Here is a 27,659-nt window from a genome sequence, read left to right on the forward strand (position 1 = left end):
CACCTTCACCTGCAATCTTCACGACATCGCCTGGTTCCTTCCTGGATCCACGTGGTCAATGGCTAGTGACCTTGACTCTGTCCCTTCTGCTTGCAGGTCTCCTCTCTTCTTGATCCCAGCCTTGGGATCCACCGGACACTCTTCACTGACTGCCTGTCAGCAACTTTCCTTCAGGCATCCATAGAAGTCCACGACGAAACCCGACGCAAGTTCACACCTATGCACCCGCAGCCTGTGGGCTAGGTAACTTGGGTACTTCGGTGCTCACAAGGGTAGTGACTATCCTAGGGTCTAGTTTCCGAGTCTCGACTCTCTAGCTGCTTCAGAAGTGTCCTTAAACTGTTAATTTCTAACATCTACTATTTCTATCGACTTTTACGCATTACGCGTGAGTGTTTCCACTCTGCACCTGAATCCCGTGGGCCTCCCACTTCCTAACTGTTGCTAGTGTAGTGTAGCCCCAGCGATTCCCTAGGCCTAGGCCTATCCTATTTCCGTGACAGTGGTCCTTATACCACTTACTTAGTATATGGTTTGCGTGGCCCCTAGGGCCTAACTGTATTACTTACCTGTGTGACTTAATGTATGCTTAAATAAGACTGTGTTGTACTTACCTCTAATCTCATAAAGAGTGCTGAGGGTTTGACTAGAATAAATACACTTTATTTTATATATATATCTGTTGTGGTGTCCTTTCATTTGGTATTCAAGGGATTATATATGGTATCACAGCTGGCTTCACATGCCATTCAGAGTTTAGCCTAAGACTGCTCTTGTCCATGCTACCACTAGGATAGCTGGTCTATAAGGTTGACTTTACAACCAATCACCATAAGGGTATTTGGACTGATATAAGGTGTACACTAGAACTAGTGACATTATACATCAGGCCAACTTCTCACATTGGTGAGCAGCGGATGGGATCTGAGCTTGCTGTTGTAATACCATTGTAATCTTCAGATACTAAATTGAAAGATCACACAAATATTGTCTAGGTACATATAACATAGATTATAATACTTAAGTCCTACTGGACTTAGTGGTTGTAGGTTGAAGGGAGTAACACACCCTGACTACAACTACCAGAGAGGTTTAGTAGAAACAACTAGTGTAGGTAGGTGCACACACCACACCCTCACTAGAATCATGTCCCTGAATGGAGATCACACTGATACTCCCTCAGGAGAGGAGAATCCTAGACAGATTCCCTCTAGATATGATGCATTCACTTTCCAGGAGATGAGACAACTGTTTACCTCCAGGAGATTAAAACAGGGTTCCAACCCTACCCTTAGACAGCTAGTGGAGCTTCTGGAGGCCTATGATGCTGAAAGAGCTGCCAAGTATGATGCCATAGCTGTAGATAAGGGTCTACGCACCACAGAGGAGTCAGATGGGGCTTCAGATGAAGAGGTAGACAGCCAGGGCCAAGTAGGAAGACTTAGCCAGGCTAACCTAAGCTTACATGGGAGTTTGCATGGGGTCCCCCCATACAGATCCCCAAGTGGGCTTAACCAGAGAAGCAGGAGGGACAGATCCCCTTCAAGGGAATCCATCCACTCCCATGTCTCTAGCATCTCTAGTGCTTCCTCTCACAGGGGAATGACTTCCCCTGAGAGAAAGGAGCATGAAGCCAGAATGAGGGAAGCTAATCTGAGGATTCAGAGGGAAGAACTTGCCCTTGCCAAAGAGAAGCTTGCTCTGGCTAGAGAGCAAAAGTTAAGTGGGTCAGAACCCACTGGTGGCAGCAATATCCCTAAGGATAGAGACAGGCACTATGATAATAGAAACCTGAGCAAGATTGTCCCTCCCTACAAGTGTGGGGATGACATCCACAAATGGATAACTGCTTTGGAGAGAGCTTGCAAAGTACAGCAGGTACCCCAAAGTCAGTGGGCAGCTATCTTGTGGCTCTCCTTCTCTGAGAAAGGTAGAGACAAGCTCCTCACAGTTAGTGATGAGGATGCAGATAATTACACTGTCCTGAAGAGTGCTCTAATTGATGGGTTTGGCCTAACCACTGAACAATACAGGTTGTTGTTCAGGGATACCCAGAAGACACAGACTCAGGACTGGACTGACTTTGTAGATTGTGCCACTAAGGCTCTGGAAGGCTGGCTAGTGGGAAGTAAGGTTAAGGACTATACAGGATTGTATAATTTGATCATGAGAGAACAAATCCTTAACAACTGTCAAAACCAGCTACTGCATCAACACCTGATTGATTCTGATCTGACTTCTCCCCAAGAATTGGGAAAGAAGGCAGATAGATGGGTCAGGACTAGAGTTAAGCAGAAAAACCAGAACCAGGGCGGTGATCAGAAAAAGGCAGACCAGAAGGGTAATGATCAGAAACAAAAAGACCAGAAGTCTTCACCAGGCCCCCAAAAGGCTCAGGGGGAGGGTGGTCCCAAAAAGGATAAAAAGAAAGATGGCCAAAAGAAACCATGGTGCAACTATTGTAAGTCCAACTCACATTGGTTTAGTGAGTGCACCAAAAAGGATAAGCCCCCAGCCACCATTGCCCCTAAGGCAACTGTACCCCCTAGTCCAGCTGTAAGTGGTGGTTCCCAGCAAAAGGGTGTAGTAGGGTTAACCCTGGGAACTGAGGAGGATTCTGGCCTAGTCAGAATACCTACTCAGGCTGTTCTGATCTGTGATGGGGACTTAGCTTTGTCCTCTACTGTAGGCCCCAGTAACCTGGGCAAGTACAGACAGACTCCTTTTATCAACCAAAGAATGGCTCAGGCCTACAGGGACACTGGGGCTAGTGTCACAATGGTGACACCTGCCTTTGTGGACCCTGGACAGATCATACTAGGTGAGAATTACCTAGTGACCAACGCTAGCAATGCCACTACCTCCCATAGTGTGGCTATTGTTAACTTCTCCTGGGGAGGGGTAACTGGCCTCAAGAAAGTTGTTGTTAGTTCAGACCTTCCTGTAGAGTGTTTACTGGGCAATGATCTTGAAACTTCAGTTTGGTCTGAAGTGGAGTATAGGACCAATGCAGAAATGCTGGGGATAGATGCACATGTCCTTGCTGTGACCAGGTCACAGGCCGAAAAGTGCACCACTGAACAAGTGCTGGATCCTGAAACTATGGACCAGTCACAACCCAAGAGAAAGAGCAGTAGGGTTAAGGCTGTGCCTTCCCCCCTGCCTCAGGTGGTGGATCAGCCCTCCCAGGAGGATGATTCTGAGAGCCCTGAAGGAACTGTCCTAGAAGAACTTGAGCCTGATCAGGTTGAGTTTCTTGGGACAGGGGGACCTTCAAGGGCAGATCTGAGGCAGGCTCAATTAGACTGCCCCTCTCTTGAACCCCTCAGACAGCTGGCTGCTGCTGAGGCTGCAGGGAATGCTCAAAGTACCCATAGAGTGTATTGGGATGAAGGGCTACTGTACTCAGAGGCTAGAGACCCCAAGCCTGGTGCATCCAGGAGGTTGGTCATACCACTGAAGTTCAGAGGCTTACTTCTTACCTTGGCCCATGATATTCCCCTTGCAGGACATTTAGGCCAGAACAAGACTTGGGACAGGCTTGTCCCTCACTTTCACTGGCCCCATATGTCAGAAGATACTAAGGAGTTTTGTCGCTCCTGTGTCACCTGCCAAGCCAGTGGCAAATCAGGTGGCACCACAAAGGCCCCCCTCATACCACTGCCTGTGGTGGGGGTTCCCTTTGAAAGAGTGGGCATAGATATTGTAGGACCAATGGACCCACAAACAGCATCTGGGCACAGATTCATACTGGTGGTAGTGGACTATGCCACCAGGTATCCAGAAGCTATTCCCCTGAGGACCACAACAGCTCCTGTTGTGGCAAGGGCCCTGCTTGGAGTATTCTCCAGGGTGGGCTTTCCAAAGGAGGTCATTTCTGACAGAGGTGCCAACTTCATGTCAGGATACTTGACTGCAATGTGGAAGGAGTGTGGTGTGAACTACAAGTTCACCACACCCTATCACCCACAGTGCAATGGGCTTGTTGAGAGATTCAACAAGGCCCTAAAGGGAATGATAAAAGGTTTACCAGACAAGCTTAGGCGAAGATGGGACATCCTTTTACCCTGCCTTCTGTTTGCTTACAGAGAGGTCCCACAAAAGGGGGTTGGCTACAGCCCTTTTGAGCTTTTGTTTGGGCATCCTGTAAGAGGACCCCTGTGTTTGGTAAGGGAAGGATGGGAGAGACCTCTCAGACAACCCAAACTTGACATAGTGGATTATGTACTTGGTCTCCGCTCCAGGATGGCAGAGTATATGAAGAAGGCTTCTAAAAACCTTGAGGCAAGCCAAGAACTCCAAAAAGCTTGGCATGACCAAAAGGCTGTGCCGACTGTTTACCAGCCAGGGCAGAAAGTGTGGGTGTTGGAGCCAGTGGCCCCAGCAGCACTCCAAGACAAATGGTCTGGACCCCACACTATTGTTGAGAAAAAGGGAGAAGTCACCTACTTGGTGGACCTTGGGACTCCCAGAAGCCCCCATAGGGTGCTTCATGTCAACAGATTGAAGGCATATGTTGACAGGGCAGACATGGGCTTACTCATGGCTACAGATGAGGGGCAGGAGGAAGAGAGTGACCCTCTCCCAGACCTGTTGACTCAGAACCCTGATGATGGCTCAGTTGATGGTGTGGTCTTTTCTGACAACCTCACTGTCCATCAGCAACAGGACTGCAGACAGGTTCTGCAATCCTGGTGGACACTGGTGACAGTCTGCCTGTGAAGAGTAAAATCTACAGGCAACTTGACCATGTCAGGGACTGCATAAAAGTTGAGGTACAAAAGATGTTGGAGCTGGGAGTCATTGAACCTTCAGAGAGCCCTTGGGCTAGTCCTGTAGTCCTTGTGCCAAAGCCTCACACCCAAGATGGTAAGAGAGAGATGAGGTTTTGCGTGGATTACAGAGGTCTCAATGCTGTCACTAGGACAGATGCCCACCCAATACCTAGGGCAGATGAGCTCATTGACAGACTGGCAGCTGCTAAGTTTTTGAGCACATTTGACCTAACAGCAGGCTACTGGCAAATCAGATTAGCTGAGAATGCAAAGGCCAAAACTGCTTTCTCGACCCCAGGAGGACATTATCAATTTGTGGTAATGCCCTTTGGTTTGAAGAATGCACCTGCCACTTTCCAAAGGTTGGCGAATCAAGTCCTTACTGGGTTGGATGATTATTGTGCAGCTTATCTTGATGATATTGCTGTCTTTAGCTCCACCTGGGAGGATCACCTGGTCCACCTGAGGAATGTTTTAGAGGCCCTGCAAAAGGCAGGCCTCACTATCAAGGCCACTAAGTGCCAGATAGGGCAGAGCAAGGTTGTATACCTGGGCCACCTAGTTGGTGGGGGTCAGGTTCAACCACTGGAGAGCAAGATCCAGACCATAAAGGACTGGACTCCTCCAACTACCCAGACTCAGGTCAGAGCTTTCTTGGGCCTGACTGGGTACTACAGAAAGTTTGTTAAGAACTATGGGTCCATTGTGACACCACTTAATGACTTGACCTCCAAGAAAATGCCAAAGAAAGTTCAGTGGACAGTAAGCTGTCAAAAAGCATTTGATGACCTGAAGCAGGCCATGTGCAGTGCACCTATTCTGAAAAGTCCAGACTACTCCAAAGAGTTCATTGTCCAGACAGATGCTTCTGAGTTAGGTGTGGGAGCTGTTCTTTCACAACTGAATGTAGATGGTCAAGACCAGCCCATTGCTTTTATAAGTAGAAGGCTGACCCCTAGAGAGAAACGTTGGTCAGCTATTGAGAGGGAGGCCTTTGCTGTGGTTTGGGCCCTGAAGAAGCTGAGGCCATACTTGTTTGGCACTCACTTCAAGATTCAGACAGACAATAAGCCCCTCTTGTGGCTAAATCAGATGAAGGGTGAAAATCCCAAACTTCTTAGGTGGTCCATTTCCCTACAGGGGATGGACTTCACAGTGGAACATAGACCTGGGACTGACCATGCCAATGCAGATGGACTCTCCAGATATTTCCACTTAGAACATGAAGACTCAACTGGTCAAGGTTCGTTTAATGTCCCTAAGTTTGGGGGGGGGTTGTGTAGGAGAGTAGGGTCTGCTTTCTATGTTCACCCCCACTTTTTGCTTTTGCTTTACTGGTTTTCGACTTAGATGTGGCTGTGGGCCTGCTAACCAGACCCACAGCCCTGCTGTTCTCTCTCTAAATTTATACTATGTACTTTAGGTGCATAACCCAATTGGATAGGATCACCTTATTGGCCCCTGTACAGTGTACCCTAGGTACCCAGGGCATAGGTGTATGCTAGGCCTACCAGGGGCTGCAGCATGTATTATGCCACCCCTGGCCTGGCCTTCCATTATGACACAACTGGCTGATCACTCAGCTGGGGCAAGGTCTTGTAATCACCCCTTGCTTAGGTGTAGTATTCCTATACCTAACTTACATATAGACACATGTGTACCTATCAGCCACTCCTATGGCAGGCCTTAACAATCCTGGAGGCAGAGTGCTTGGTAACATGTGAGATGGTGCTCTAGCATGAGCTGAGCCTGTCTGCAGCTTTCGGAACCATGTCCTTATAGCTGTTCTATGATATAGCCTACCATATACTCTTAAAGTACCTTATAATCTTAAACGGTTATGGTAACTATGGTTTGGCTTTATCAAAACATGTCGTGTAAGGTGTCTAACACTTTGGAATAATACCCCCATCCCATTTCTGGGGATGAGGATATTATCCCTCCCTTCTAGAGGGAGAAGACATGTTGTAACCTACTTACCCGGTTAAAGTTAACCAGAGCCCCAGCATCACAAAATGGATGCTGCTGCCACAGACACGAGTCTGACCTCCTGCTGCTGGGAGTGATCCCGGCAAGGGAGGCTTGGACAATAGGTTTCCTGCCTTGGGAGGTGCGAGCACCACCCCAGACAGGCCTTAGTGTATTGGGGCAGGGAGGGATGAATAGAATGAGACATGCCTGGGGCACACAAGGTGTCCCGTGCATAGTCCAGTTCAAACCGGTGCTGGGGCACTCCAGCCCCAGTCCTGGTGCGAAACTGGACAAAGGGAAGGGGGTGTAACCACCCCCCTCCCAGGTCCCACCCATAAGGCGTGACCTAGCAGGTAATCCAGCCCCCCAGATTTGGATAAGAGTGGTAGCTGAGCCTCAGGAGATTAGATTATCCTGAACCTGCAACTTGAACAGAAACTCTGGACCTTCGACATTCGACAAAAGAAGAAGACTGAAGAATCTCCCTTGTGGCCAAGGAGTGGCTACCCTGTGCAAACAGGCACCATCAAGAGACTACCCTTTGCTTTGCTGAAGTTCTACGAGGGACCGACTGCAGAGCCCGACCAGAGCCTTGACTTCCAGACTTCTCCGACCCTGATCCACATCCACAGCCGAGCTGAGATCCGTGGAGGCGACGAGAGACGTGGGACCGGCTACCTGGGAAAAGTGGCTAGTATCTTCAAGCGCAGCTTCTGAGGCACCCTCGAAGTTGTGCACCGGGGATTGAGAAGCCCCAACCCCAAGCACCATCTGCACCGAAGATCAGCCCCCCACACTCCACGAGTCCTGCGTGGGGCCCTTCTGCATTTTCCTGCTTGCCGCGTGTGTCCGGTTGCTTGCCCGCTGGCTAGTGGCCTTTGTGACGACGCATCCTGAAATCTTCACCACTGGTTTGGCTCCTCCAGACTGGCTCCTGCTTCTTTGAAAAAGAGAAGCACCCCAGACCTTCCTGGTCTGCACCAGAAGCAAGTCCTCCGTTCTTCGTGGGTTCCGCTTGCCAAGGCTTGGTGAGTCCTAGTCCAACTTCGACGCCGCCGACAGCAAGAGCCTTCGTGGGACAGCTCGCCTCCCGGTCCTGGTCGTCCTCGACGTTCCCTGGTCCTCGTGGCTGCAGCGACAAGCTTCACCTTCACCTGCAATCTTCACGACATCGCCTGGTTCCTTCCTGGATCCACGTGGTCACTGGCTAGTGACCTTGACTCTGTCCCTTCTGCTTTTAGGTCTCCTCTCTTCTTGATCCCAGCCTTGGGATCCACCGGACACTCTTCACTGACTGCCTGTCAGCAACTTTCCTTCAGGCATCCATAGAAGTCCACGACGAAACCCGACGCAAGTTCACACCTATGCACCCGCAGCCTGTGGGCTAGGTAACTTGGGTACTTCGGTGCTCACAAGGGTAGTGACTATCCTAGGGTCTAGTTTCCGAGTCTCGACTCTCTAGCTGCTTCAGAAGTGTCCTTAAACTGTTAATTTCTAACATCTACTATTTCTATCGACTTTTACGCATTACACGTGAGTGTTTCCACTCTGCACCTGAATCCCGTGGGCCTCCCACTTCCTAACTGTTGCTAGTGTAGTGTAGCCCCAGCGATTCCCTAGGCCTAGGCCTATCCTATTTCCGTGACAGTGGTCCTTATACCACTTACTTAGTATATGGTTTGCGTGGCCCCTAGGGCCTAACTGTATTACTTACCTGTGTGACTTAATGTATGCTTAAATAAGACTGTGTTGTACTTACCTCTAATCTCATAAAGAGTGCTGAGGGTTTGACTAGAATAAATACACTTTATTTTATATATATATCTGTTGTGGTGTCCTTTCATTTGGTATTCAAGTGATTATATATGGTATCACAGCTGGCTTCACATGCCATTCAGAGTTTAGCCTAAGACTGCTCTTGTCCATGCTACCACTAGGATAGCTGGTCTATAAGGTTGACTTTACAACCAATCACCATAAGGGTATTTGGACTGATATAAGGTGTACACTAGAACTAGTGACATCATACATCAGGCCAACTTCTCACAATAGCCAGCAGAGAAAAAAGCAAAAAATAAAATGTTGATGAATCAATGTTATTATCACTTTATTTTTCACTGAGCCAGAGCCCCCTAAGTCATAGTGCGGGTCGGACCATTTTGAGCTTCAGGGAGGAGTGGTGGGCACTGCTAAGTGTGTATGTCAGTTTGGCCAGCTGTCTTAGAATGGCCAAACTGACATGCGCACTGAGCACTTCTCCAACCGGGGCTGTGTTGCTCAGCTGGGTGGAGAACAGACAGAGGCTCCCAGGCCATGTCTGAGGGCTAAATGGGGCCACTCAGACCAATCCCAGTTCATGCTGAATAATAGTATTCCCAGCATGAGAGCAGCATCAGGATTGGCATCTGGGAGCCTGCGCAGCATACATCAGCAGTGGGAATCGAGTATCAGGAGAGGAGCAAGGCGGCGGACGTCAGTTACAGGTATGTACTATTTAATATTTTCGTCTGTAATTTTTAATTTTTTATTTCTCCTGTGCTGCCCCACCACTTTGCATTGTTGTCAGCCGACACTGCCTGGGGAGGGGGCTGCGTGCCACAGGTACGGGGTCCCCAGGACAAATGGCCTGGGCCGGGGAGCAACACACCCCTGCCCTAAAAAAATATACCGGACCCCGGAAGATGGGGTCCACGGGGCCAAAATTGGCCGAGGGAAGAGGACAGATCTCCTCCTCCACAAAATATGCCAGGCCATGGGCATGGGGTCCTCAGGGCTGAAATCGGTCTGGGGAGGGGGGCTGACTGTCCCGCTCCCAGGTTAGCTGCCTTTGGGGGGTTGGCCACAAGGCCTCGTAGCAAGCCAGACCTTGTGGCCAACCTCACGCTGTGCACGACCGAAGGCCGAGTACAGCATGGGGTCGTCAGTATGCGGGGAGTTGACCACAGAGCTTGACCTCAGGCCAGGTCCTGCGGCCAACTCTCAGCATGAGGTTGGCTGCATACATGGTGTTGGCCACTGGCCCTGCAGCCAACCCACTGCTGAGCATGGCCAGGGTCCTGCATGGCGGCGGTTGGATTAATGTATGGGAATTAAATATTACTTTACGTATAAAAGTTCCTAGAGATTTACTGAAAAAAACAAAGGTTACTGGGACATTATAGTTAGAAAATAGCATTAAAAAAACCTGGAAATTCCAAACCATAAAAAATTCAGCAGTTATAGTTAGAGTTATTTCAAGTTACTATAACTTGTGTCCTAAGAGAGTGGGGAGAGGCTTCATACACTGATGGTACTTATGTGTTGGTAAGGTACCTTTATAAGTCTGGACCACTTTAGGGAGGTGAAACTGTTAGTACTTTAGACATGTTTGTGTATTTTAGGCTTTGACGTGTGCTGCGAACAAGTTGTTTTTACTTCCCTACAGAATCCCCTAAGAGTGTACCTGTTACAAAGATGATAAAGACCCTTGATGCGAGACACTAGGTGGCCAAACTGTATTATTTGACAAACTGCAGTAGGGTGGGTGTGAGGTTGATATCCAGAAGATTGTGGGAAGGGGACACTAGGGTGAAGATCTCAGATATATACTGGACCTCTTGCTTTTCAAAGCAGATATCCCTTAACCATAGAGAGTTTGCTACACTTTAAGTTTCTATTTTGCATAAATCATGCACTGGTGTACCTGCATCAATTCAAACCTACCATATCTCCTGAATGTCATAGATGTGGAGCACTGCTTCTTGAATTTATCCACCTAACAGGCATTGTCCAACAGTAAATGCGTATTGACGGGAGGCGCTCTGGGCAATATCCGAGGTAGCTGAGATAGAGTTGCAATATCACCTCCAGCGGCATTACTGGGGTATGTTAGGGATTTTCCTGCTTCAATTAGATGACTGCTTGCAATAATGATGCTGTCGGTGAAACACAGAGCACCATCCTAGCACGCTTCAAGCACTAAGACCAAAACATGGCTGTGAGATGTGATTACGTGCCATGCTTCCCTTTGTTTGAAAAGGTAAAGCCGCAGGATATATGGGCTCGCTTCAGGGAGTACATTGCTAGGAGATCAGAAGATACACCTTATAGTCATGAGACTGAATGAGGCAGGAGGGTGGCAATAAGACACCAAAGGAATGCATAGGGGTTAGGGTCACCAGAGGACGTTAGAGCTTGCCCACCATATCTTCATAAGTGGCTTCCTACATAGGGGACTCGTGGGTACTACGAGGCCCAGAATTTGACGCCTGTTGCTGAAACAGAGATATATATGCTATTTTAGGAAATGCTCAACTGACTAGTGTAAATGACATAAAGCCGTAAGTTGTTGATGTTGAGGTTTGTCATGTAATGAATGGTATGTCATGTTTGAAACTGTCACTAAAAATCAACCTAACATGACATTCACCAGAATGTCAGTTTGAAACCAGTACGCTCACTCAGGGCCGGCTTTAGTGCAGTGTGGCCAGTGCGGCCACAATTGGCGCTGACTTGGAGGGGCGACGCTGACCTCAGGTGGGAGCACTGTGTTTAGCAATAACTTGCAATTTAAAAGCAGCTGATGCAGAGTTTCTTGTGCATCCAGATTTCAGGCAGCAATAAAAATTTCAAGATAACTCTTGTGTTAATGTTTCTGCTACAGAGAGAGATCTGAGTTTTGTCTGGAGGCAGTTTTGACAGTTTTGACATAAAGTAGCTCAGAGGGTTAATATGCCTGCTGCAAAGAACATATCTGTATTTAAAGTGGATAGCTGAGTGGATTAGTAAAGCCAGCCTTTACCAGCTCTTTAAAACAAATAAAATAAATGCGAGAGTGGGCCTATGGAGAGATGAGAGCCCGTTTGCCGGGTGGCAGTGAGGAAATCAGAGGAGGAGGTCATGGGGGGAGGGGGGTGGTGCACCAAAAAAGATTATTGCACCGGGCACCACCAGCTCTAAAGCCTGCTCTGAGCTCACCACCTGTGCAAAACCATCTGAAGCAAGGGCTCCTGCACCTCATTTGTTCCCCTTAAAAGTCACTAATTGATGCAAATAGAACATGCTATTTTAGATCTCTGGGTGGCTACTGGTCTAACTTTAGATTGGTGCCAACTGCTTCTATACAAACGTGCATGCTTTTACATTGACATGACTACTGTTGTAATTCATTAAAAAAAAAGTATATCTTTTTCATGAAGGATATTGTCTTATCTGAAAGAGTACCTCCATTAACATGTCTATTTGTAAAGCGCTTGGATTCCTCACAAAATGGTAGTAATTTGGAATGGGGCTATGAATTCTCTCAACAACCGTAAGACCATTTCCATATCCATTTTATGGTTCGGAACTTCAATGAAGGTCCTCATACGAACAATATAAAATATACAGAATACAATACATTCCACCATACATGAACAACCGTAAGGCTGATTACTTAAGACGAAAGCAGCCTTGGGATAGGCCATTTGTCAGAATGGATTTAAACGAAAGGACCTCTGCTGAATTGATGGGATATTTGCTGCAAGGACCATAATTACCTGTCAAAGATGTTAATTATATTATTTAATGGATAGTATGAGCCCCCTCTCCTCATATGCCAAATAAAAACAAGTTCATATGTATGAATTGCACTGTTATCTAATTACACCATTGAATATAACCCTTTAGAGACTCTTCTCTACTCCACTCCTCTTTGCATCATCTCATACCTCTTTTTACTATTCCGATTCCCCCAAAACAAGCTTTTCTAATCTCTTCCCGCTCCACCTCTGTTTTACTCATCCCAAGCCTCCTCCTACTGCTATGACCTCCCAAAAAAATCTAAATCATTCCCTTCTATTCCTCCACCATCCTCTTCAATCCAAATAAAAGACTAACATGTCCACCACTCAAATAATTTCATATTTCACTATACTAATTCACCACTAATCCTTTAAGGGTTCCACAGTAGCGTGCTACTTGCCGAAAAAGCACTTCAACACCCCATTATGAGTAGCAAGTGCTATATAAATGCAAACCTTTTTTCCTTTTCTATCCTTCCACTACTCTTCTCAATTCAAATACCTGACTAACATATCCACCACTCAAATTGCTTTCATATTTCACTATACTAATTCACAACTAATCCTTTATGGGTTCCGGAGTAGCGTGCTACTCGCCAAAAAAGTGCCTCATCAGGGGTAGTAAACGCTATATAAATGCAATTACAATACAATACGATACAATACAATATGTGAATTTTTCCTTTCAGTCTGTCTTCTATCTCATTGCCTCCCCCGCCATTGTCAAATCCTGTCTTGTGTTTGGCAGATTGTGGCGGTAATCCTGTCCATCACTGGAATCGTAATGTTGGCCTATGCTGACGGCTTCCACAGTGATTCCATCATGGGCGTGTCCCTGGCCGTGGCTGCAGCGTCCACCTCTGCACTATACAAGGTAAGACCTTTATTTGGGGCAATATCAAAGGGAAACATTTCAGATATGGGATACTGAACACAACATTTTCAATCCTCATCCAGGCGAAAACTAATCACGATCTGCAGACCAGTTGCAATGAGGCTCATAGACATAAAAAAAAGATCTTTTTTAATAAATTGAAACAAAAATTACCTTCATTTTAAATAGATTTAATGTGTACAATGGACGGAGCCACGACTTTTTTTTTATCTTAAAGGAAGTAGAAAATACACAGTAAACATCTTCCAAATAAATCCTGAGCTTGAAACGAAAACCTGCCCTCATCAGGCTTACAGAAACCTCTTTCAAAGAGCAGAGCATCAGGCTTGGCTGCTAAGGGAGAAAATAATTATGTGCTAAGCATCAGCTTTTATCCCAAGAGTCAGACATAAATGATTTAGAAGTCTATATTCAAGTATTTAATGCATTAATTCGAAGAGCATTCACCCAGAAGGCCAAGCACGCCACACTGCAGAAGGCAAAGGCAAGGTTCTCATTTGCTTTGAGTGCCATACGCAAGGAGCGGTAGGTTGCAAGATCTTTGCCACAAGCGGTATAGCTATCAATAGTGCAGAAGGTGCAGTGGTACCAGGGCACAGTGATCTCAAGGGGCCCAATGAACACGAACTACGGCAGAATTTTGTTTCTCAGCTGCTAGCGGTCAGTGAGGTCATTTCCCTTGTTTGCATCATGACCAGCGGAGGGACACTTGAATTTTGTGAATGTGCGTCTGCCGCGAATTTTGCATAATTATATATTTGCCTCATCTGCCACATAATCCAACATCTGCCACATAATCTGCAGATTTTAACAAAATAGATGTGTTTCTAGCTGAAACAGTTTGTTACTTAAAATGCAGCAACACATGTTGCCGCGCAGTGGAAGGCTCTTTATTTATTTATGTAATTTTTATATAGCGCCAGCTAGACCAGTAGGTGTCAGAGCGCTTTACATGACCTTGATAGAATACAGTAATGCAGACATGCAATGAACATATGAGTCGAGAGTTCAATAGACAAATGGTACAAGCAAATGGTGCTAGTAGAGTGACCAACACTAGAGACACAATTCGAAAGGATCTAAAAATGAGAAGCACAAAAAAAAAAGAAAAAGAGAACCGCCGCTTCAGACAGAGGGTCTAGGTCTGATAAAGCGATATTTTACTAAGATCCGTAGACTAGGAGTTAAAGTATGCAAAGGTTGACTGGTCACCTTTCTGCTGTTTATTGCTAAGTTTGGGTGTTAAACTGGTCTTAATGAGGTGGACCAAATGCCCAGACTGGATGACAAAATAAGGAAGTAATACTATCACAAAATGTACCACATTAAGCTGCACAATTTGCCTTTTCCTGCTGCATAATTTACTCAACCCTGCCGCATATTTTGGCCCTCCCCTGCTGCATAGCTCCAGTGCCTTTGACCGTGACCCATGGCACCTTTGCTGCGCCACTGGGGTACTGCACCATTGGTTAGCAAAGGTGCCTCAGCTGGGGTGACATGGATGTCAGTTAGGCCTCAACAAGGGTACCAATGTAGAGGAGAATGGATTTTCGCTCTATAGCTGAAGAACCAGTGTATAAAGAAATACAAGAAGCTAAACAGTGGTGGCAACATTCTCTTTTTACTAGTGTGCTGTAATATTGTGACCATTTCTAACCTGTTGATTACATATGCTGCTTATATGCACCGGCGCTGAGAGAAAAAAGAGATGCTTCGAGTCAGTGTTAAAATTGTGGTTATTTTGTATTGTAGTACTAAATAAAAAAAACAAAATATTTATTTTGAAAAACAAGGGTATCGGCTGATAATAATAATCCATTATTTGCAATGCGTGAACAATTACCTCTAAGGGTGTCAAGGCGCTGGAGGCCGTTGGGAAGATTAAGCGAGCTATTGCCCAGAGTCACATGATGCTGGGCTAACCTGCCACCAGGGATCAAACCATGAGCCGCTGTGTTCCGGAGTCAGCCACCCTGGCCACTATGCCACACCTCTTCCTCTTCTGATACCCCTGGGTTACCCTTTGGTACTGTTAGCAATGACTTTTCTACCCCTGGTATCAAGGCTCATGAAGGCAGTGGTAGGAACATAAAGTAAACAGGGTTTTGCAGGCGAGCTGCTGTGCAGCATGGCTAACAAAAAACATTGACAAGGCCAATAGATCTTGCATAGGCAAGACAAAATGGTTTTGCCAATGCTTCTTTTTGTATCAACTTGAGAGGAGAGGGCAGTACAAAGGATGCGGTGTTACAGCTAGGGCTGCTGAATTTTGAATGGGGGAACCAGGTTCGAGCCACAGCGTCCGCTCATCATCCTGCGTACATCAATTAATCCATTAATGCGAACTGGTGTTATTTAATTGGCGATCTCATAAAGCGCTCAAATGCTTCGCACTTGAAATAGTTCCCGCTATATATAAACAACTGATGGGCCAAGAGTGACAGGGCATCAATGCAATAGGGCAGGAGGGACGGACCAAAAAGGGCAAAGTGGGAGGAACGACTGCTACAAGCAATAGAGCAGGAGGGAGAGGAAAAAGTACCTTATCAGAGCCCCAACACCAAAAGGGAACCTATAAAGAAATCAGTCAGTACTTGGTCGAAGGAACGAAGGGACACGAAGAGAAAGTGAAAACAGATATGCTAAACAATGAGAAGCAAGGAAATGAGGGCAAGGATGAAGCCAAACAATGGTAAGTAATGGCTGGACTCTAAGCCCCCTTTACAGTTAAGGTAACAATAGACCTTAGCAAACAACAGCACATACGCTGTCTCAGGCGAGTCCTAAAAAAGTCTTGAGATGTGATACTGCTGATTATAACCCGATTAGCCTTTTCGATAATCTACAAAAAAATATTTATTTGGTAATATTGTCTAGATTTGAGGGGTGAGTCAACTCTAACTCGATCCTTTCTCTAAACTAGGCAGGGCTTACAAAAAAGATAGGTACCATTGCCCATGTTTTCAGGTTGTATATAATTTTGGAAAACTTTGCCAAACTAAAGGAAATTCCTCTATATGTCGTATTCGTGGACCTTTGTTCCGTGTTTGACAGTGTCCAAAGGCGTCTATTATGGAATTGTCTTCGAGAGATGGTGTCCTCCTGGATTTACTAAACATCCTCATACGTCCTAATGACAAGAATTTGGCCACTGCTGCTGTCAGATGGGAAACTGTAGGGGAAAATACACAACCTTTTCGGTCAACAAAGGTATCTGTCAAATGCTGCCCTTTGGCCCTCCCTCATTTTTGTCTTTTCTATAAATCAGATGGTTGAGGAGTTAGTCAGTGCATCAATGATGCTCCTTGCCTTGGTGATAGCAGGAGTGCTACTTTATTGATTGCGGATGACACCCGTCTGGTCTCCAAGTCTCCTATGGGTCTACTGTCCCTTTTAGACACATTTGCTGAATTTTACAATAGAAAGGGGGTAATAATAAATACAGACAAAACAAAATTAATGATGTGCAGATACACAAAGGTGTGAGAAACAACTTCACACTCAATAATTCTAGATTGGGATAGGTGGATGTGTTTCCTTATTTAGGGCTTTATTTACAAAGAATTAATGCAGCGCAGTGCCGCAAGCCATTTGGCTGCACCGCTCTGCGTTAATTCCGAAGCACAAGGATGCACCATATCTACAACAATATGATGGATCCCTTTGTTCTCCCCTGCGCTGGAGCACAATTAGCTGCTATGCACAGACACAGGCACCCTTGCACCACAGTGCAAGGGTACCTGCGGTGAGGGGAATTCTTGTTTATGTGCAGGAAGGTGTCCCTTCCTGCACATAAACAATCTGAAATGGAGTTTTGTATCTTTTATGTGTGCTGCTTAATGCAGCACACATAGAATTTGCAAAACGTAATTTTTTTGTAATGATTGTTTATGTGGTGTTTTCCTCGTTGCAGCACACATAGAAAGAGGAATAAAAACAAGGAGAAATGAAAAATTTCTCCTCGTTGTGTCTTCTTACGTCTGTAGCATTCAGGCGCATTCCCAGGTTAACGATTCCTTGCAATTCTGGGAATGTGTCAGGTTCCATGGGTGTTGCGTGGGAACACCCATGGAACACCCCTTTCACGCAGAGTGCTGAATGTAAAGGGGCCGTATTTACAAGGGCAGGACAAGCCACGCATTGAGACTTGCACCCTGTACTCCAGCTCTCCTTTTGTACTGTTAAGAATGCATTAGGGAAATAGGTCTTTCACAACTTTTGGACCAACCTAACACAATCATGGGTGACAGTGCCCTAGGCACAATTAGCATATCGGTAGTCCTCAAGAAGAAATTTCTCCAATGCACATTATGGTAGCTTGGCCAAGGAAGGCTTTTTTACTGCTCAAGCAATTGCCCAAATTTGAGCCTTTTTAGGTCTCGCGCCTAGCGTTGCAGTGCGTAACATTGCTCGCGCAGCGAGAGACCTCTTTTAGCAGGTTTAAAAAACGCCCTAGGAATCGCACACGCTCGTGTGCGATTCCTTTTGTGCCACGCTATTGGCCTGTGCGTGCGTCTTTTTATAAAAGACAGTACGCAATTGGCCAAAGGCGGACGCATTGCTCAGCCCATGGTCTATTGGTGTCTATTACGCGCACCAAAGGCCATGTGGTTTCAATTATCGTGCCCAGACATGGGCGCGATAATTGAAAACACATGTTTCGCTGTGGCGCGCGCGCACCACTCACGGGCGTGTTTGTTTTACAACAGCGATCGCTTTCGCGATCGCTTTCTCTGCCGCTTGTTGCTTAAGGTGTTGTACCAGTTTAGGTGTGGTTTGATGGCATCATGTCGGCTTCTGGATGCTGTTGGGTTGACCTGGACATCTCCAATTTGGATAGAGCGGTACATTGGTTAGAATGTTGTTTACCACTGTAAGTTCCAGTTGAGTGCGGCGGAGAGAAATGGTTTGAGATGTGTGGTTGTGTACTGGCATTTGCCATGGTGTGCTTATTGCAAGCGTGTGCATATATTTGTGTATTGCCTGTTGCATGTGGGTGCCTTGTGTGACATCTTTTTGTGTAATGGAGCAGTGCCATACGTGGGTGTTCGGTGGGGTCGGTATTGATTGTCTCCCTATCACTTGACGCAGTTATTACTGAACCTCAAGTCAGGAGTGTGCAGCGCTCGCCACGCTCAGTGTGAACTTTGTCAAAGTGAGCGATGTCACCTGCGGTTCGCTTCCAATCCTTTACATATATGCATAAAGAAAGCTTTACATTTTTAAGAACCGCCGCTCAGACATTGTAAAGATTACACTGCTGTGAATGTGTACCACCACTTCCGGGTTACATAGTAAGCAATGACACCAGAACAGTTTCACACCCAGCTTTGCACCACCATTCAAATTAAAATAGACACTTGGACCGAAATGCCCCTCAAGTCAAATGACCACAGTAACCAATGCAAACGATGTAGTCTGGAAATGGAACAAACTTGCAGTGGCTCAATGTGTATATTTTCATTCCAGTAGCAAAGTTAAATTTTACATCGAACGTGTTGAATGCGCTACAAATCGAAGGAAAACAAGTATTATGCGAATAAAAGGAATACGCGGGACAGGCACGAGAACGGCGTAAAAACGACACAGGGGCAGCAATATTAAGGTGCCTCTGTGCCACGCATGCCCGGATTCATGCATCGTGCCTTGGCCGGCGCAGGGCAGCGAGTCGTGTCTGAATGGCATCCTTGTAAATATCGACCGAGGCCGGGTTTACAGCCTGTGTACTGTAGCCCCACTGTAACCGAACGCGGAAACCGCACACAGATGCCGAGCGGGGGCTGAGTGCTTCTGGCTAGTGGCAGGTTGGTGGAGGAGGGGGAGGAGGCGAGGCCGGTAAAAAGCCCCCTGGCTGCTGTTTGAATGGTAAAATACAGCAATAGTCAGATTTCAGGGGTCTTCAAGCCTCAGGGCCCCGGTGCACTGCACCTGTTGCACTATTAGAAGCCTCGCCCCTGGAAGAAGAGAGCTTTCTTCTGCCGTGATTTGAACCCTTTCACGGGTGGCTGGTGGCACCATCGGGGGCATCACCTGGCATCAGGGCTTCTCGGGCCCGAGGCGAAAAGCTCGCGTAAAACGCTTGACAAATATAACTGCACCTTTTAGGTGCGTGGCACCACTTTCGTTCATGTGTCGGCGGCGTCTGCCCATGGTGCATCCATCAATGCCTGCGACACGTCTGTGCAGTCAGATGCTGCCCTGTGTTTATGTTAATCATTTGGTTACAATTATTGGCTTTACAGCGCTCACTGTAAATGTCCATTCTTTGCGGGATGGTGCAAACACATTTTGCACCATGCTCCTGGTTTAGCAATGTTGCCAATTGGCTGTGCCTCAGGTTTAGGCAAATCTTTCAGATTTTAATAGCAGAACTGCATATCCGTGCCCTCTTCCGAGCTATACAACCGAAATGGCATGGAATGGCATTCATAAAGCAGCTGTTGTGATCACACTGAGATATGCCAGCGCAAAGAAGTGAGGTGATCCAGGTTAAAAACAGAAAGATATTTTAACATCCAAGTCAAGAGGGCTGTTTCCGCTAATTTCATTTGTCGTATGTGGGAATAAAGAACAACTAAGTGAATAATACATCTGCTCCATTTTCATTACCCTTGGATAAAAATATGATGGTCCAGACTACAGAGCAAACAGATTTTGCTACGTTTGCTATTACGTAAGCAGCACTGATTTAGCAAACTGGACGTGTTCCATTTTCTTTGCCCTGCCACAGGGTCTACTTAATATGGCGCCTTGTCTGCACTGCTGGAGGAGGGCTCGGACTTCTTTGGGCAAACTGTCACTAAACATAACTTGTGAATTCCTGGCGAGAGGTTTGGTGTAAAGTGTTGGACATTGGTTAAAATAAATTGGCAAATGGAATCAGGAACTTTTTCATACTTATAAGGAAAACAGCTGCACTAATACCGAAAGTGGATTACAAAGAAGTTGTTGTTTCTGTAAGAAAAGTACAGTACGAGTGCATCGCATAACGACAGTTGCCGCATCAGTTTAGACTGCGTAGGGAAAGTCGTTTTTAGGTCGAGCCTAGGTAGCTCATGCGCTGCTCTGCAAGGCATGCTGTATTAAGGTAGGGACTTAAAGCTTCGTCCACATTTTTCATTGGCTTGTGTCATTGTCCACTGTAAACTGTGGCTGTTCATTGGTTATTGTCCAGACCCTCCGTAGTGCCGCCTTGTCTATTTTGTAATCTCCCATGGCGACACCCCTGTTATGTGTGTTGTTACTCGGTAGGCTTCAACTACAGCCACCGAGCACTATTTCCTCAAATACCTATGTCCTGCATGCTGTTGCAGGCAGGACACGCTCTCTCCTAACGCTTTTTAAGAAATGTTATAGCACGCATTTGCAATGCAATAGGTCTTGCATTTGTGAAAGTTTAAGCTATTGGTATTGTCAATGACAATACCTTTTATTTATCGGATTTTAAAACAACACATAAATAAAAGGCATTGTCATTTACAATGCCAACATCTTAAACTCTCATAAATGCGGGACCTATTGCATTGAAAATGCTTGTTTAGAAGATGTAAGTAACTCTGGTTTTAGCTCAAACTTTTTATTTAAATTTAGGACTTGCATTTTGTCTTTGCACTATTTTATCTCAAAATGGGGCACCTCTCTTTTTCAATCCCCTTGTTGTCAAATTTATATTGTGTTATTAAAGACAAGGCACGCTTTTTATTCTTTTGTGGAGCACATACCGGCGCAAGGTGTAGATGGCTGCTGCCCAAACTAAGAGCCAAAGGTGTCCCGAACTAAAACATTGCTCTGGAGACACTGAAATTTCCCACACATAGTGAGGTGGTGACCATTGTGGCCGGCTGCCTTCTCACTGCTTGGGTTACTAGTGCATGGGCCGCAAGATCACTGACATCCACGACAGCTTCAACACCACGACTGCCCCGACTACGCCAGACTCCACCTCCCCTGCGAACACCACCAGCACCAACCGCCTGACCTCCTGGTCCAACGTCAACAACGACGAGACACGCAAGGTCATGAACTCCTTCCACTCAGGATCTCCGTCAGACCCGTGCCCACACCACGTATTCAACAAAGCAGACGCAGCCATCGCACCCCAACTACGGAAGGTCATCAACATCTCATTCGATACAGCGACATTACCGGAAGACTGGAAGCACGCCGAAATCAACGCCCTCCTCAAGAAGCCCAAGGCGGACCCAAAGGACCTCAAGAACTTCCGGCCCATCTCCCTGCTCCCGTTCCCAGCGAAGGACATCGAGAAAATCGTCAACATGCAACTGGCCCGCCAACTCGAAGGCAACAACATCTTGGACCCGTCCCAGTCCGGATTCAGATGAAACCACAGCACCGAGACATCCCTCATCGCCGCCACAGACGACATCAGGCGCCAACTAGACAATGGCGAAACATCAGCCCTCATCCTCCTGGACCTGTCAGCCGCCTTCGACACGGTCTGCTGTCGCGCTCTAAAGACACGCCTCCAAGAAGCCGGAATCCAAGAGAAGGCTCTTGACTGGACCACGTCCTTCCTCTCCGGCAGAACCCAGAGCGTCCGCCTCCCACCCTTCCGATCCGAAGTCATCGACATCATCTGCGGTGTCCCCCAGGACTCATGCCTCAGCCTGACACTGTTCAACATCTACATGGCCCCCCTCGCACGAGTGGCCCGCCACCACGACCTCAACATCATCTCCTACGCCGACGACACCCAGCTCATCCTCTCCCTCACCAAGGACCCACACACTGCCAAAACCAACCTCCACGAGGGAATGAAGGCCATCGCCGACTGGATGAGGAGCAGCCGTCTGAAGCTGAACTCGGGCAAGACGGAGGTCCTCATCCTCGGACCAACCCCCTCAGCCTGGGACGACACCTGGTGGCCGACCACACTGGGAACAGCACCGACACCCACCGACCATGCACTCAACCTAGGATTCATCCTCGACTCCTCCCTCTCCATGTCCAAACAGGTCAACGCCGTCTCCTCCTCCTGCTACAACACCCTCCGCATGCTCCGCAGGATCTACAAGTGGATCCCGACTGAAACAAGAAGAACGGTGACACAGGCCCTCGTCAGCAGCAGATTGGACTACGGCAACGCACTCTACGCAGGAATCCCAGCCAAACACCTACGATGACTACAACGCATCCAAAACGCCTCTGCCCGACTGATCGTCGACGTCCCCCGCCGCAGCCAAATCACCCCCCACCTGAGAGACCTACACTGGTTTCCCGTCGACAAGAGGATCACCTTCAAGCTCCTCACCCACGCACACAAAGCACTCCACAACGCCGGACCAGCCTACCTGAACAGCAGACTCAGCTTTTACATCCCCACCCGCCAGCTCCGCTCCGCCAACCTCGCCCTCCCCACTGTCCCCCACATCCAACGAAAGACCTCCGGCAGCAGATCCTTCTCCTACCTCGCCGCCAAGACCTAGAACACCCTCCTTACCCACCTACGGCAGACCCAAGACCTACTCGTCTGCAGAAGACTCCTCAAGACCTGGCTATTCGAGCAGTAGCGGCCCCCCCCTCGCCCCCCCCCCCCCAGCACCTTGAGACCCTCATGGGTAAGTAGTGCGCTTTACAAGTACTCTGATTGATTCATTGACAGATTGATTGATTACTTGTGATGATTATTACTGTTTTATCTTTTTAAACGCTGTGCTTTTCATTACTGTATTGTTGTGTGATGTGTTTTATCGCTTGTAACCAAAATAAATGTTTTGGTTATTACAATGCAATACAATTGGGTGTTTGCAAGCGGCAAACATGTTTAAAATTGATTTGAACAAAGGCCTTCATTTTAATTTGACTGAGGAAGGAAAGAGACAGTGTGCTCAAGTGCGCTATGCAGCTGAGACGAGATTTTGGCGGGAGTAAAGAGGTGGGACCATGTCCTTTGATAATTGCTGCTCTTATGTTTTTGGCTCCGGCACAGGTGCTCTTCAAGCTACTGATTGGGGCAGTGAAGCTGGGGGAGGCGTCTGCCTTCCTGACGGTGCTTGGTGTGCTCAACGCGGCCTTCCTATCCTGGGTTCCTGTTCTCCTCCACTTCACGCATGTGGAAGACTGGTCGCTGGACCCCCATGTGCCCTGGGACCGACTCTGTGGCGTCTCTGCCCTCTTCTTCGGTAGGTAGTGGTAACAACACCATCAGCCAATTGGGTAGAACTCTTGCCCTGCCACATTGGGGTACAGCAAAGGGGATGGGATTTATCAGAAACAGAGGTGATTACCGGTTGGCGGTATACATGCAGGAGAGGGGGGCACAGAAGACGTGGAGTTGCCAAACTAAAAAAGATTTGGGTGTGTTAGGAGATTTCTTGGGCCAAGGGAGGCCATTTGTACAGTGGGTATCCTTCAGACGGAATGCCAAATACATTTCAGTTGAATATTACCCATTCCCAGAGCCAGGTCCAGTGGACATATGACAGATGGCCAAACACCTCTGCTAGGACTAGACGATGAAATAGAAAGAGGGTGTCGAAGGACCACGGCCATAGGGACATTAGTGAATGAGAAGGCCATGTGTCAGAAAACCAGGAGGTATTGAAAAAATAAATATTACTTTACCATAACAAAAGGACCATTGGAAGGTTGGGTGTCACCAGTATAGTAATGTTTCTGTACTGGGCACTCGCCTGCCACAACACAGTCCTAGTATGTGCCTGCTCCACTCCTGCAAATTCACAGCAGGTTGGCCTGGTTTTGCTCATGCGCAATGTTAATCCACTCCTGCGCTGCCACGGCTTAGTATCCACGCTCATACCAATTCTTGTAGCTCAGTTATTCAAATTTGAATAAACACAGTTTTTTTAGACATCCATGAATGTAAAACAAATAAGATGGGCGACTGGACCACCAGACAGAATTAGTGTATGCCTGACGAAGAAGAAGGAATTGTAAACTTTTGAGCTCAACTCACTCATTTTCTTTCTGCTAGTGAGTGCATTTTACTCCCTAAAATATATTCAGGGCTAGGTCACCTAAGTCAGGATTAAGGTAAATCTACTGCATGGATGTCAGTATGGCTACCCCTGTCTTGCCTCTGCTACCACTGGTCTTAGAACCCATGCAGGAAGTGGCAGAACTGGAGTAAAACAGAGCTCTAACAGTGCTGCTTATGTCCCTTAACAGGGACTTGGGAAAGGAAAGAGGCTATGGGTGAGCCATGAGTCAAACCCTTGATGTCATCAGGGTCAAAGGCCATGTGATATCACTTCTGCTACACATAACATTTTGATGAATCTACATCCAAGAACTTATCATAGAAACACTTGGCGAATAAAACCTGATACGCTACAGGGTGGTAAGGGAGCTTTCACCATAAAATGGAAGGACCTCCTGCTGCCACTTTTTTTGTTCCCCTGCCCACTTACCAGGATGAGGGGGAGTCTAAATTGATAGCAGAGCTTCGTTAGGAGAGCGTATTGGGCTTAGTTTCGAGCAGTGGGAAAGCTAACAAAAATATAATCTCCATTTATGGTTGTGCCTCCTTGTAGAACATTGGCACATAACACATTCAACAGAGTGTTCGGTAAGCATCTGTGACGTGCTGGTGATACATAGACACATTGACAAGTAAGCCCGGCCACCACTCTGGGAATGAGGCCTAGGGCAACCATAACCCTGGGTGAGTCTGAAGTGAAATAATTGAGCAAGAGTGCCTTATTAATTGTGGATAATGTATTATTATGCCAACAGGGGCATTTGTTTCAAGGACCTTACTCTCCCCTCTTTTGGGTGAACTTGTCCTGGCCCTTGGGTAACAGTGAACGTCCCTAGACTGTGGTCGTTCTGCATGCGGACATCATGTTCTAAGTCTGAGCTACCCCAAAACATGCCCAGCGTATACCTGGTCTGCCCTAACAAATCTCCTGGCAGTGCCAGGTCTGCTCCAACACATCCCTTTTAAAGTAACTGATACCCTTTCTCTCTGTTTGTCCAAGCCGCTCTCATGCACATCTTAATTCTGGGACCCTCTGTTGCCTTCATCCTCGTAGATGCATCTCACATTTCTCTCATTTTCATTGCAGTGTTTAATGCCCTTGTCAACTTCGGCGCAGTGTTTACCTACTCCACCATTCTTTCTGTTGGGGTCTTCCTGAGCGTGGCAGCGAGTGCTGGTAAGAAGAGGCAACTGGCCATGGAGGCCAAGGTATAGAGGGGGTTGATGTTGCCATCCAATCACAACAAATCCAATCATTCCACCAGTCATGGGGCCCAAGGCACACAGTGGGCTGATGGACCATCCAGTCACAACCAGTAGCCATGAGAGCCATGGTATACAGGGGCGGATATGACCATCCAACTACAGTGGCCATGGGAGCCAATGTATACTGGGGTGGATGTGACAATCCAATCCCATTTACTGGTCATGGGGCCAAAGTCACACAGGGGGCTGATGTGACCATCCAATCACAACCAGTGGCCATGGGAGCCAAGGTATACAGGGGCGCATGTGACCATCCAATCACAATTACTGTCAGTGCACATGAGTTCGTACCCACATCACCCCATCCAGTTCCAATCACACTCAGACAGGAAGAGAACACTGGCCATCTACATATCTAAAATGAGCTGTTGCCACTACATATTCAGAGTTTTTTTACATTAAATATTTTTTAACATTTTTTTGAAGGAGCTGGCTTTTTACATCCTTTTTCCATAGCCTGCTGAGTCTTTTATGGTTGGGAGAGAACCTCATGAAGCTTATTCTCTCATTCCAGTCCTTTGCTTTTCCTCCCTTCCTTTGTTTCAAAGTTGGTTCCATATTGGAGCTCCGTTTTCCTTTTATGGGATAAATATTAGCCACTTACCTGCTTTCCATCCATCGTCTAGTATATTCAGCCAGAAAAACACATCGTAGAGTTTCTCCCACAAAGGATTCCCTTTTTGGTGGAATATACAAGCACACACATTTTCTGTTTTTGTTTCATTTTGGGTTTTTATTTTTCTTGCATTTTCTTTACTATAAACCAAACCAAAAACTGCCAAGAGGAAGTGGAGATGTCTTGCTCTCCTTATCTATGTCCCATTCACAGTCATATATCTGTCAAACAGAAGTACATTCCAGGGTCTCCACGGTGAGGCAATCCTTGCCTCTAGGTGAAAGGCTGTCCTCATACAATCCCAATGGCTGTTACTGAAAAGTGAAACACCTCATTCTGTTCACCGAAAGCCAATGGGACCCTCAATGCCTGCACTTCCTCCTCCCTTTCCAATCCTTATACTTGTCTCCAGTCAAATTCCAAATGTTGTTTACTTTCCCTACACCTCATATAATACTCAAGTATTTCTCTTCTTACTGCTTTCTTCTCAGCTCTTGATTTTCACACCAGTGGTGCCGCGGTCCTCACTGGCGCCCGCGTGGCGGCATCTGCAGCCATTGGCGCTGGGTTCCTACTCCTGCTCCTGCCCGAAGACTGGGACGAGGTCACTGTGCAGCTTCTTACCAGATGGCGAGACCGGAAGCGGGAGGAAGGAAATGAGGAGAGCCCAGACAGTGGGATGCAGTTCAGAACTAAGACCAGCATCTCTGGACTCTCCATGAGTACTGCTCCTTGATCTCTGCACCATATGGATTTAATGTGCATATTAACACCAGTGGAACCTAACCCAGCAAGGGCAGAACCACAGAGTGCCACTGGTCCACCTAGTAAAAGTGTTTTCCCTGTTGAGGACATATGGTGAGAAAAAAGACAACCTTTCAGTCCTTTGGTTGTAATATGGCACCACCTCCAAGGGGAGCATCATGGCTGCTGCCTCATCATAGCTGTAGAAGTGTCACTTTTTCAACATTCTACATGTGGGCTGGGAAATTCCAGACAGACCTGTATGTGGTGAGGGCAAAATAGACATGTTTTGGCGTTAACATGGAAGTGGGTGTTACTCGTCATATGACATCATAGTAGATAAAGAAGTCTACGAGAGGAGGCCGTGAAACGAAGGGTGCTGTGAGAAGCAAAATGCATAATGCATGATGTGTTAGCAGTATACACAACACGTTATGCCTCACTACCAGTTTAGATGCTTCACGCAGATTATAGGGGCTAAGCTTGCGGGTCCTCATTTTGAGGTCTTCATCAAACACTGGAGACCTTTTTATAACTACTGGGTCCAGTACTAGAGGCTTCATCAGAAGTATTTTGTCCTGCTTTCTGGCCCCCTTCAGGAATACTATGTGCAATTGAGGAAGCCTCAGTAGCAGAATGCAAAAGATCCTGATGCAGACGTAGGCAAAGACAGTTTGATTGAGGGTAGGGAAAAGGATCGTGGCCACTCAGCGATACTAATGGAGGTGGTGAGAGGGTCACTGAGCCTCCGATTGCTCAAGTTGGTCAGTTCTTTATGCATTTAGCCATTCGGGAAACTGATTGTGGCACACTCCATCTTGGGCCATTCCTACACCCCTAGGGAAGGTTATGGGTATCTACGTTGTGCCTGCAGAACCCCAAACTAAGGCTC

The 27,659-nt window shown here is 47.0% G+C and overlaps 1 protein-coding gene across 1 annotated transcript in view; it reads left to right on the top strand.

Annotated features, from left to right (window-relative positions):
- Nucleotides 1–27,364, top strand: part of LOC146798533 (solute carrier family 35 member F3-like) — a 131,022-nt gene extending 103,658 nt beyond the window's left edge. Inside the window, exons 5-8 of the mRNA XM_085627983.1 lie at nucleotides 13,035–13,160; nucleotides 23,131–23,323; nucleotides 25,229–25,318; nucleotides 26,515–27,364. Of these exons, the coding sequence (XP_085484109.1) occupies nucleotides 13,035–13,160; nucleotides 23,131–23,323; nucleotides 25,229–25,318; nucleotides 26,515–26,759 (654 nt within the window). The 3' untranslated portion in view covers nucleotides 26,760–27,364. The remainder of the gene's footprint in view (nucleotides 1–13,034; nucleotides 13,161–23,130; nucleotides 23,324–25,228; nucleotides 25,319–26,514) is intronic.
- The last annotated feature ends 295 nt before the right edge of the window (nucleotides 27,365–27,659 follow it).

This window comes from Triturus cristatus, chromosome 9, assembly GCF_964204655.1.
Source record: "Triturus cristatus chromosome 9, aTriCri1.1, whole genome shotgun sequence".
NCBI classification, from domain to species: domain Eukaryota; kingdom Metazoa; phylum Chordata; class Amphibia; order Caudata; family Salamandridae; genus Triturus; species Triturus cristatus.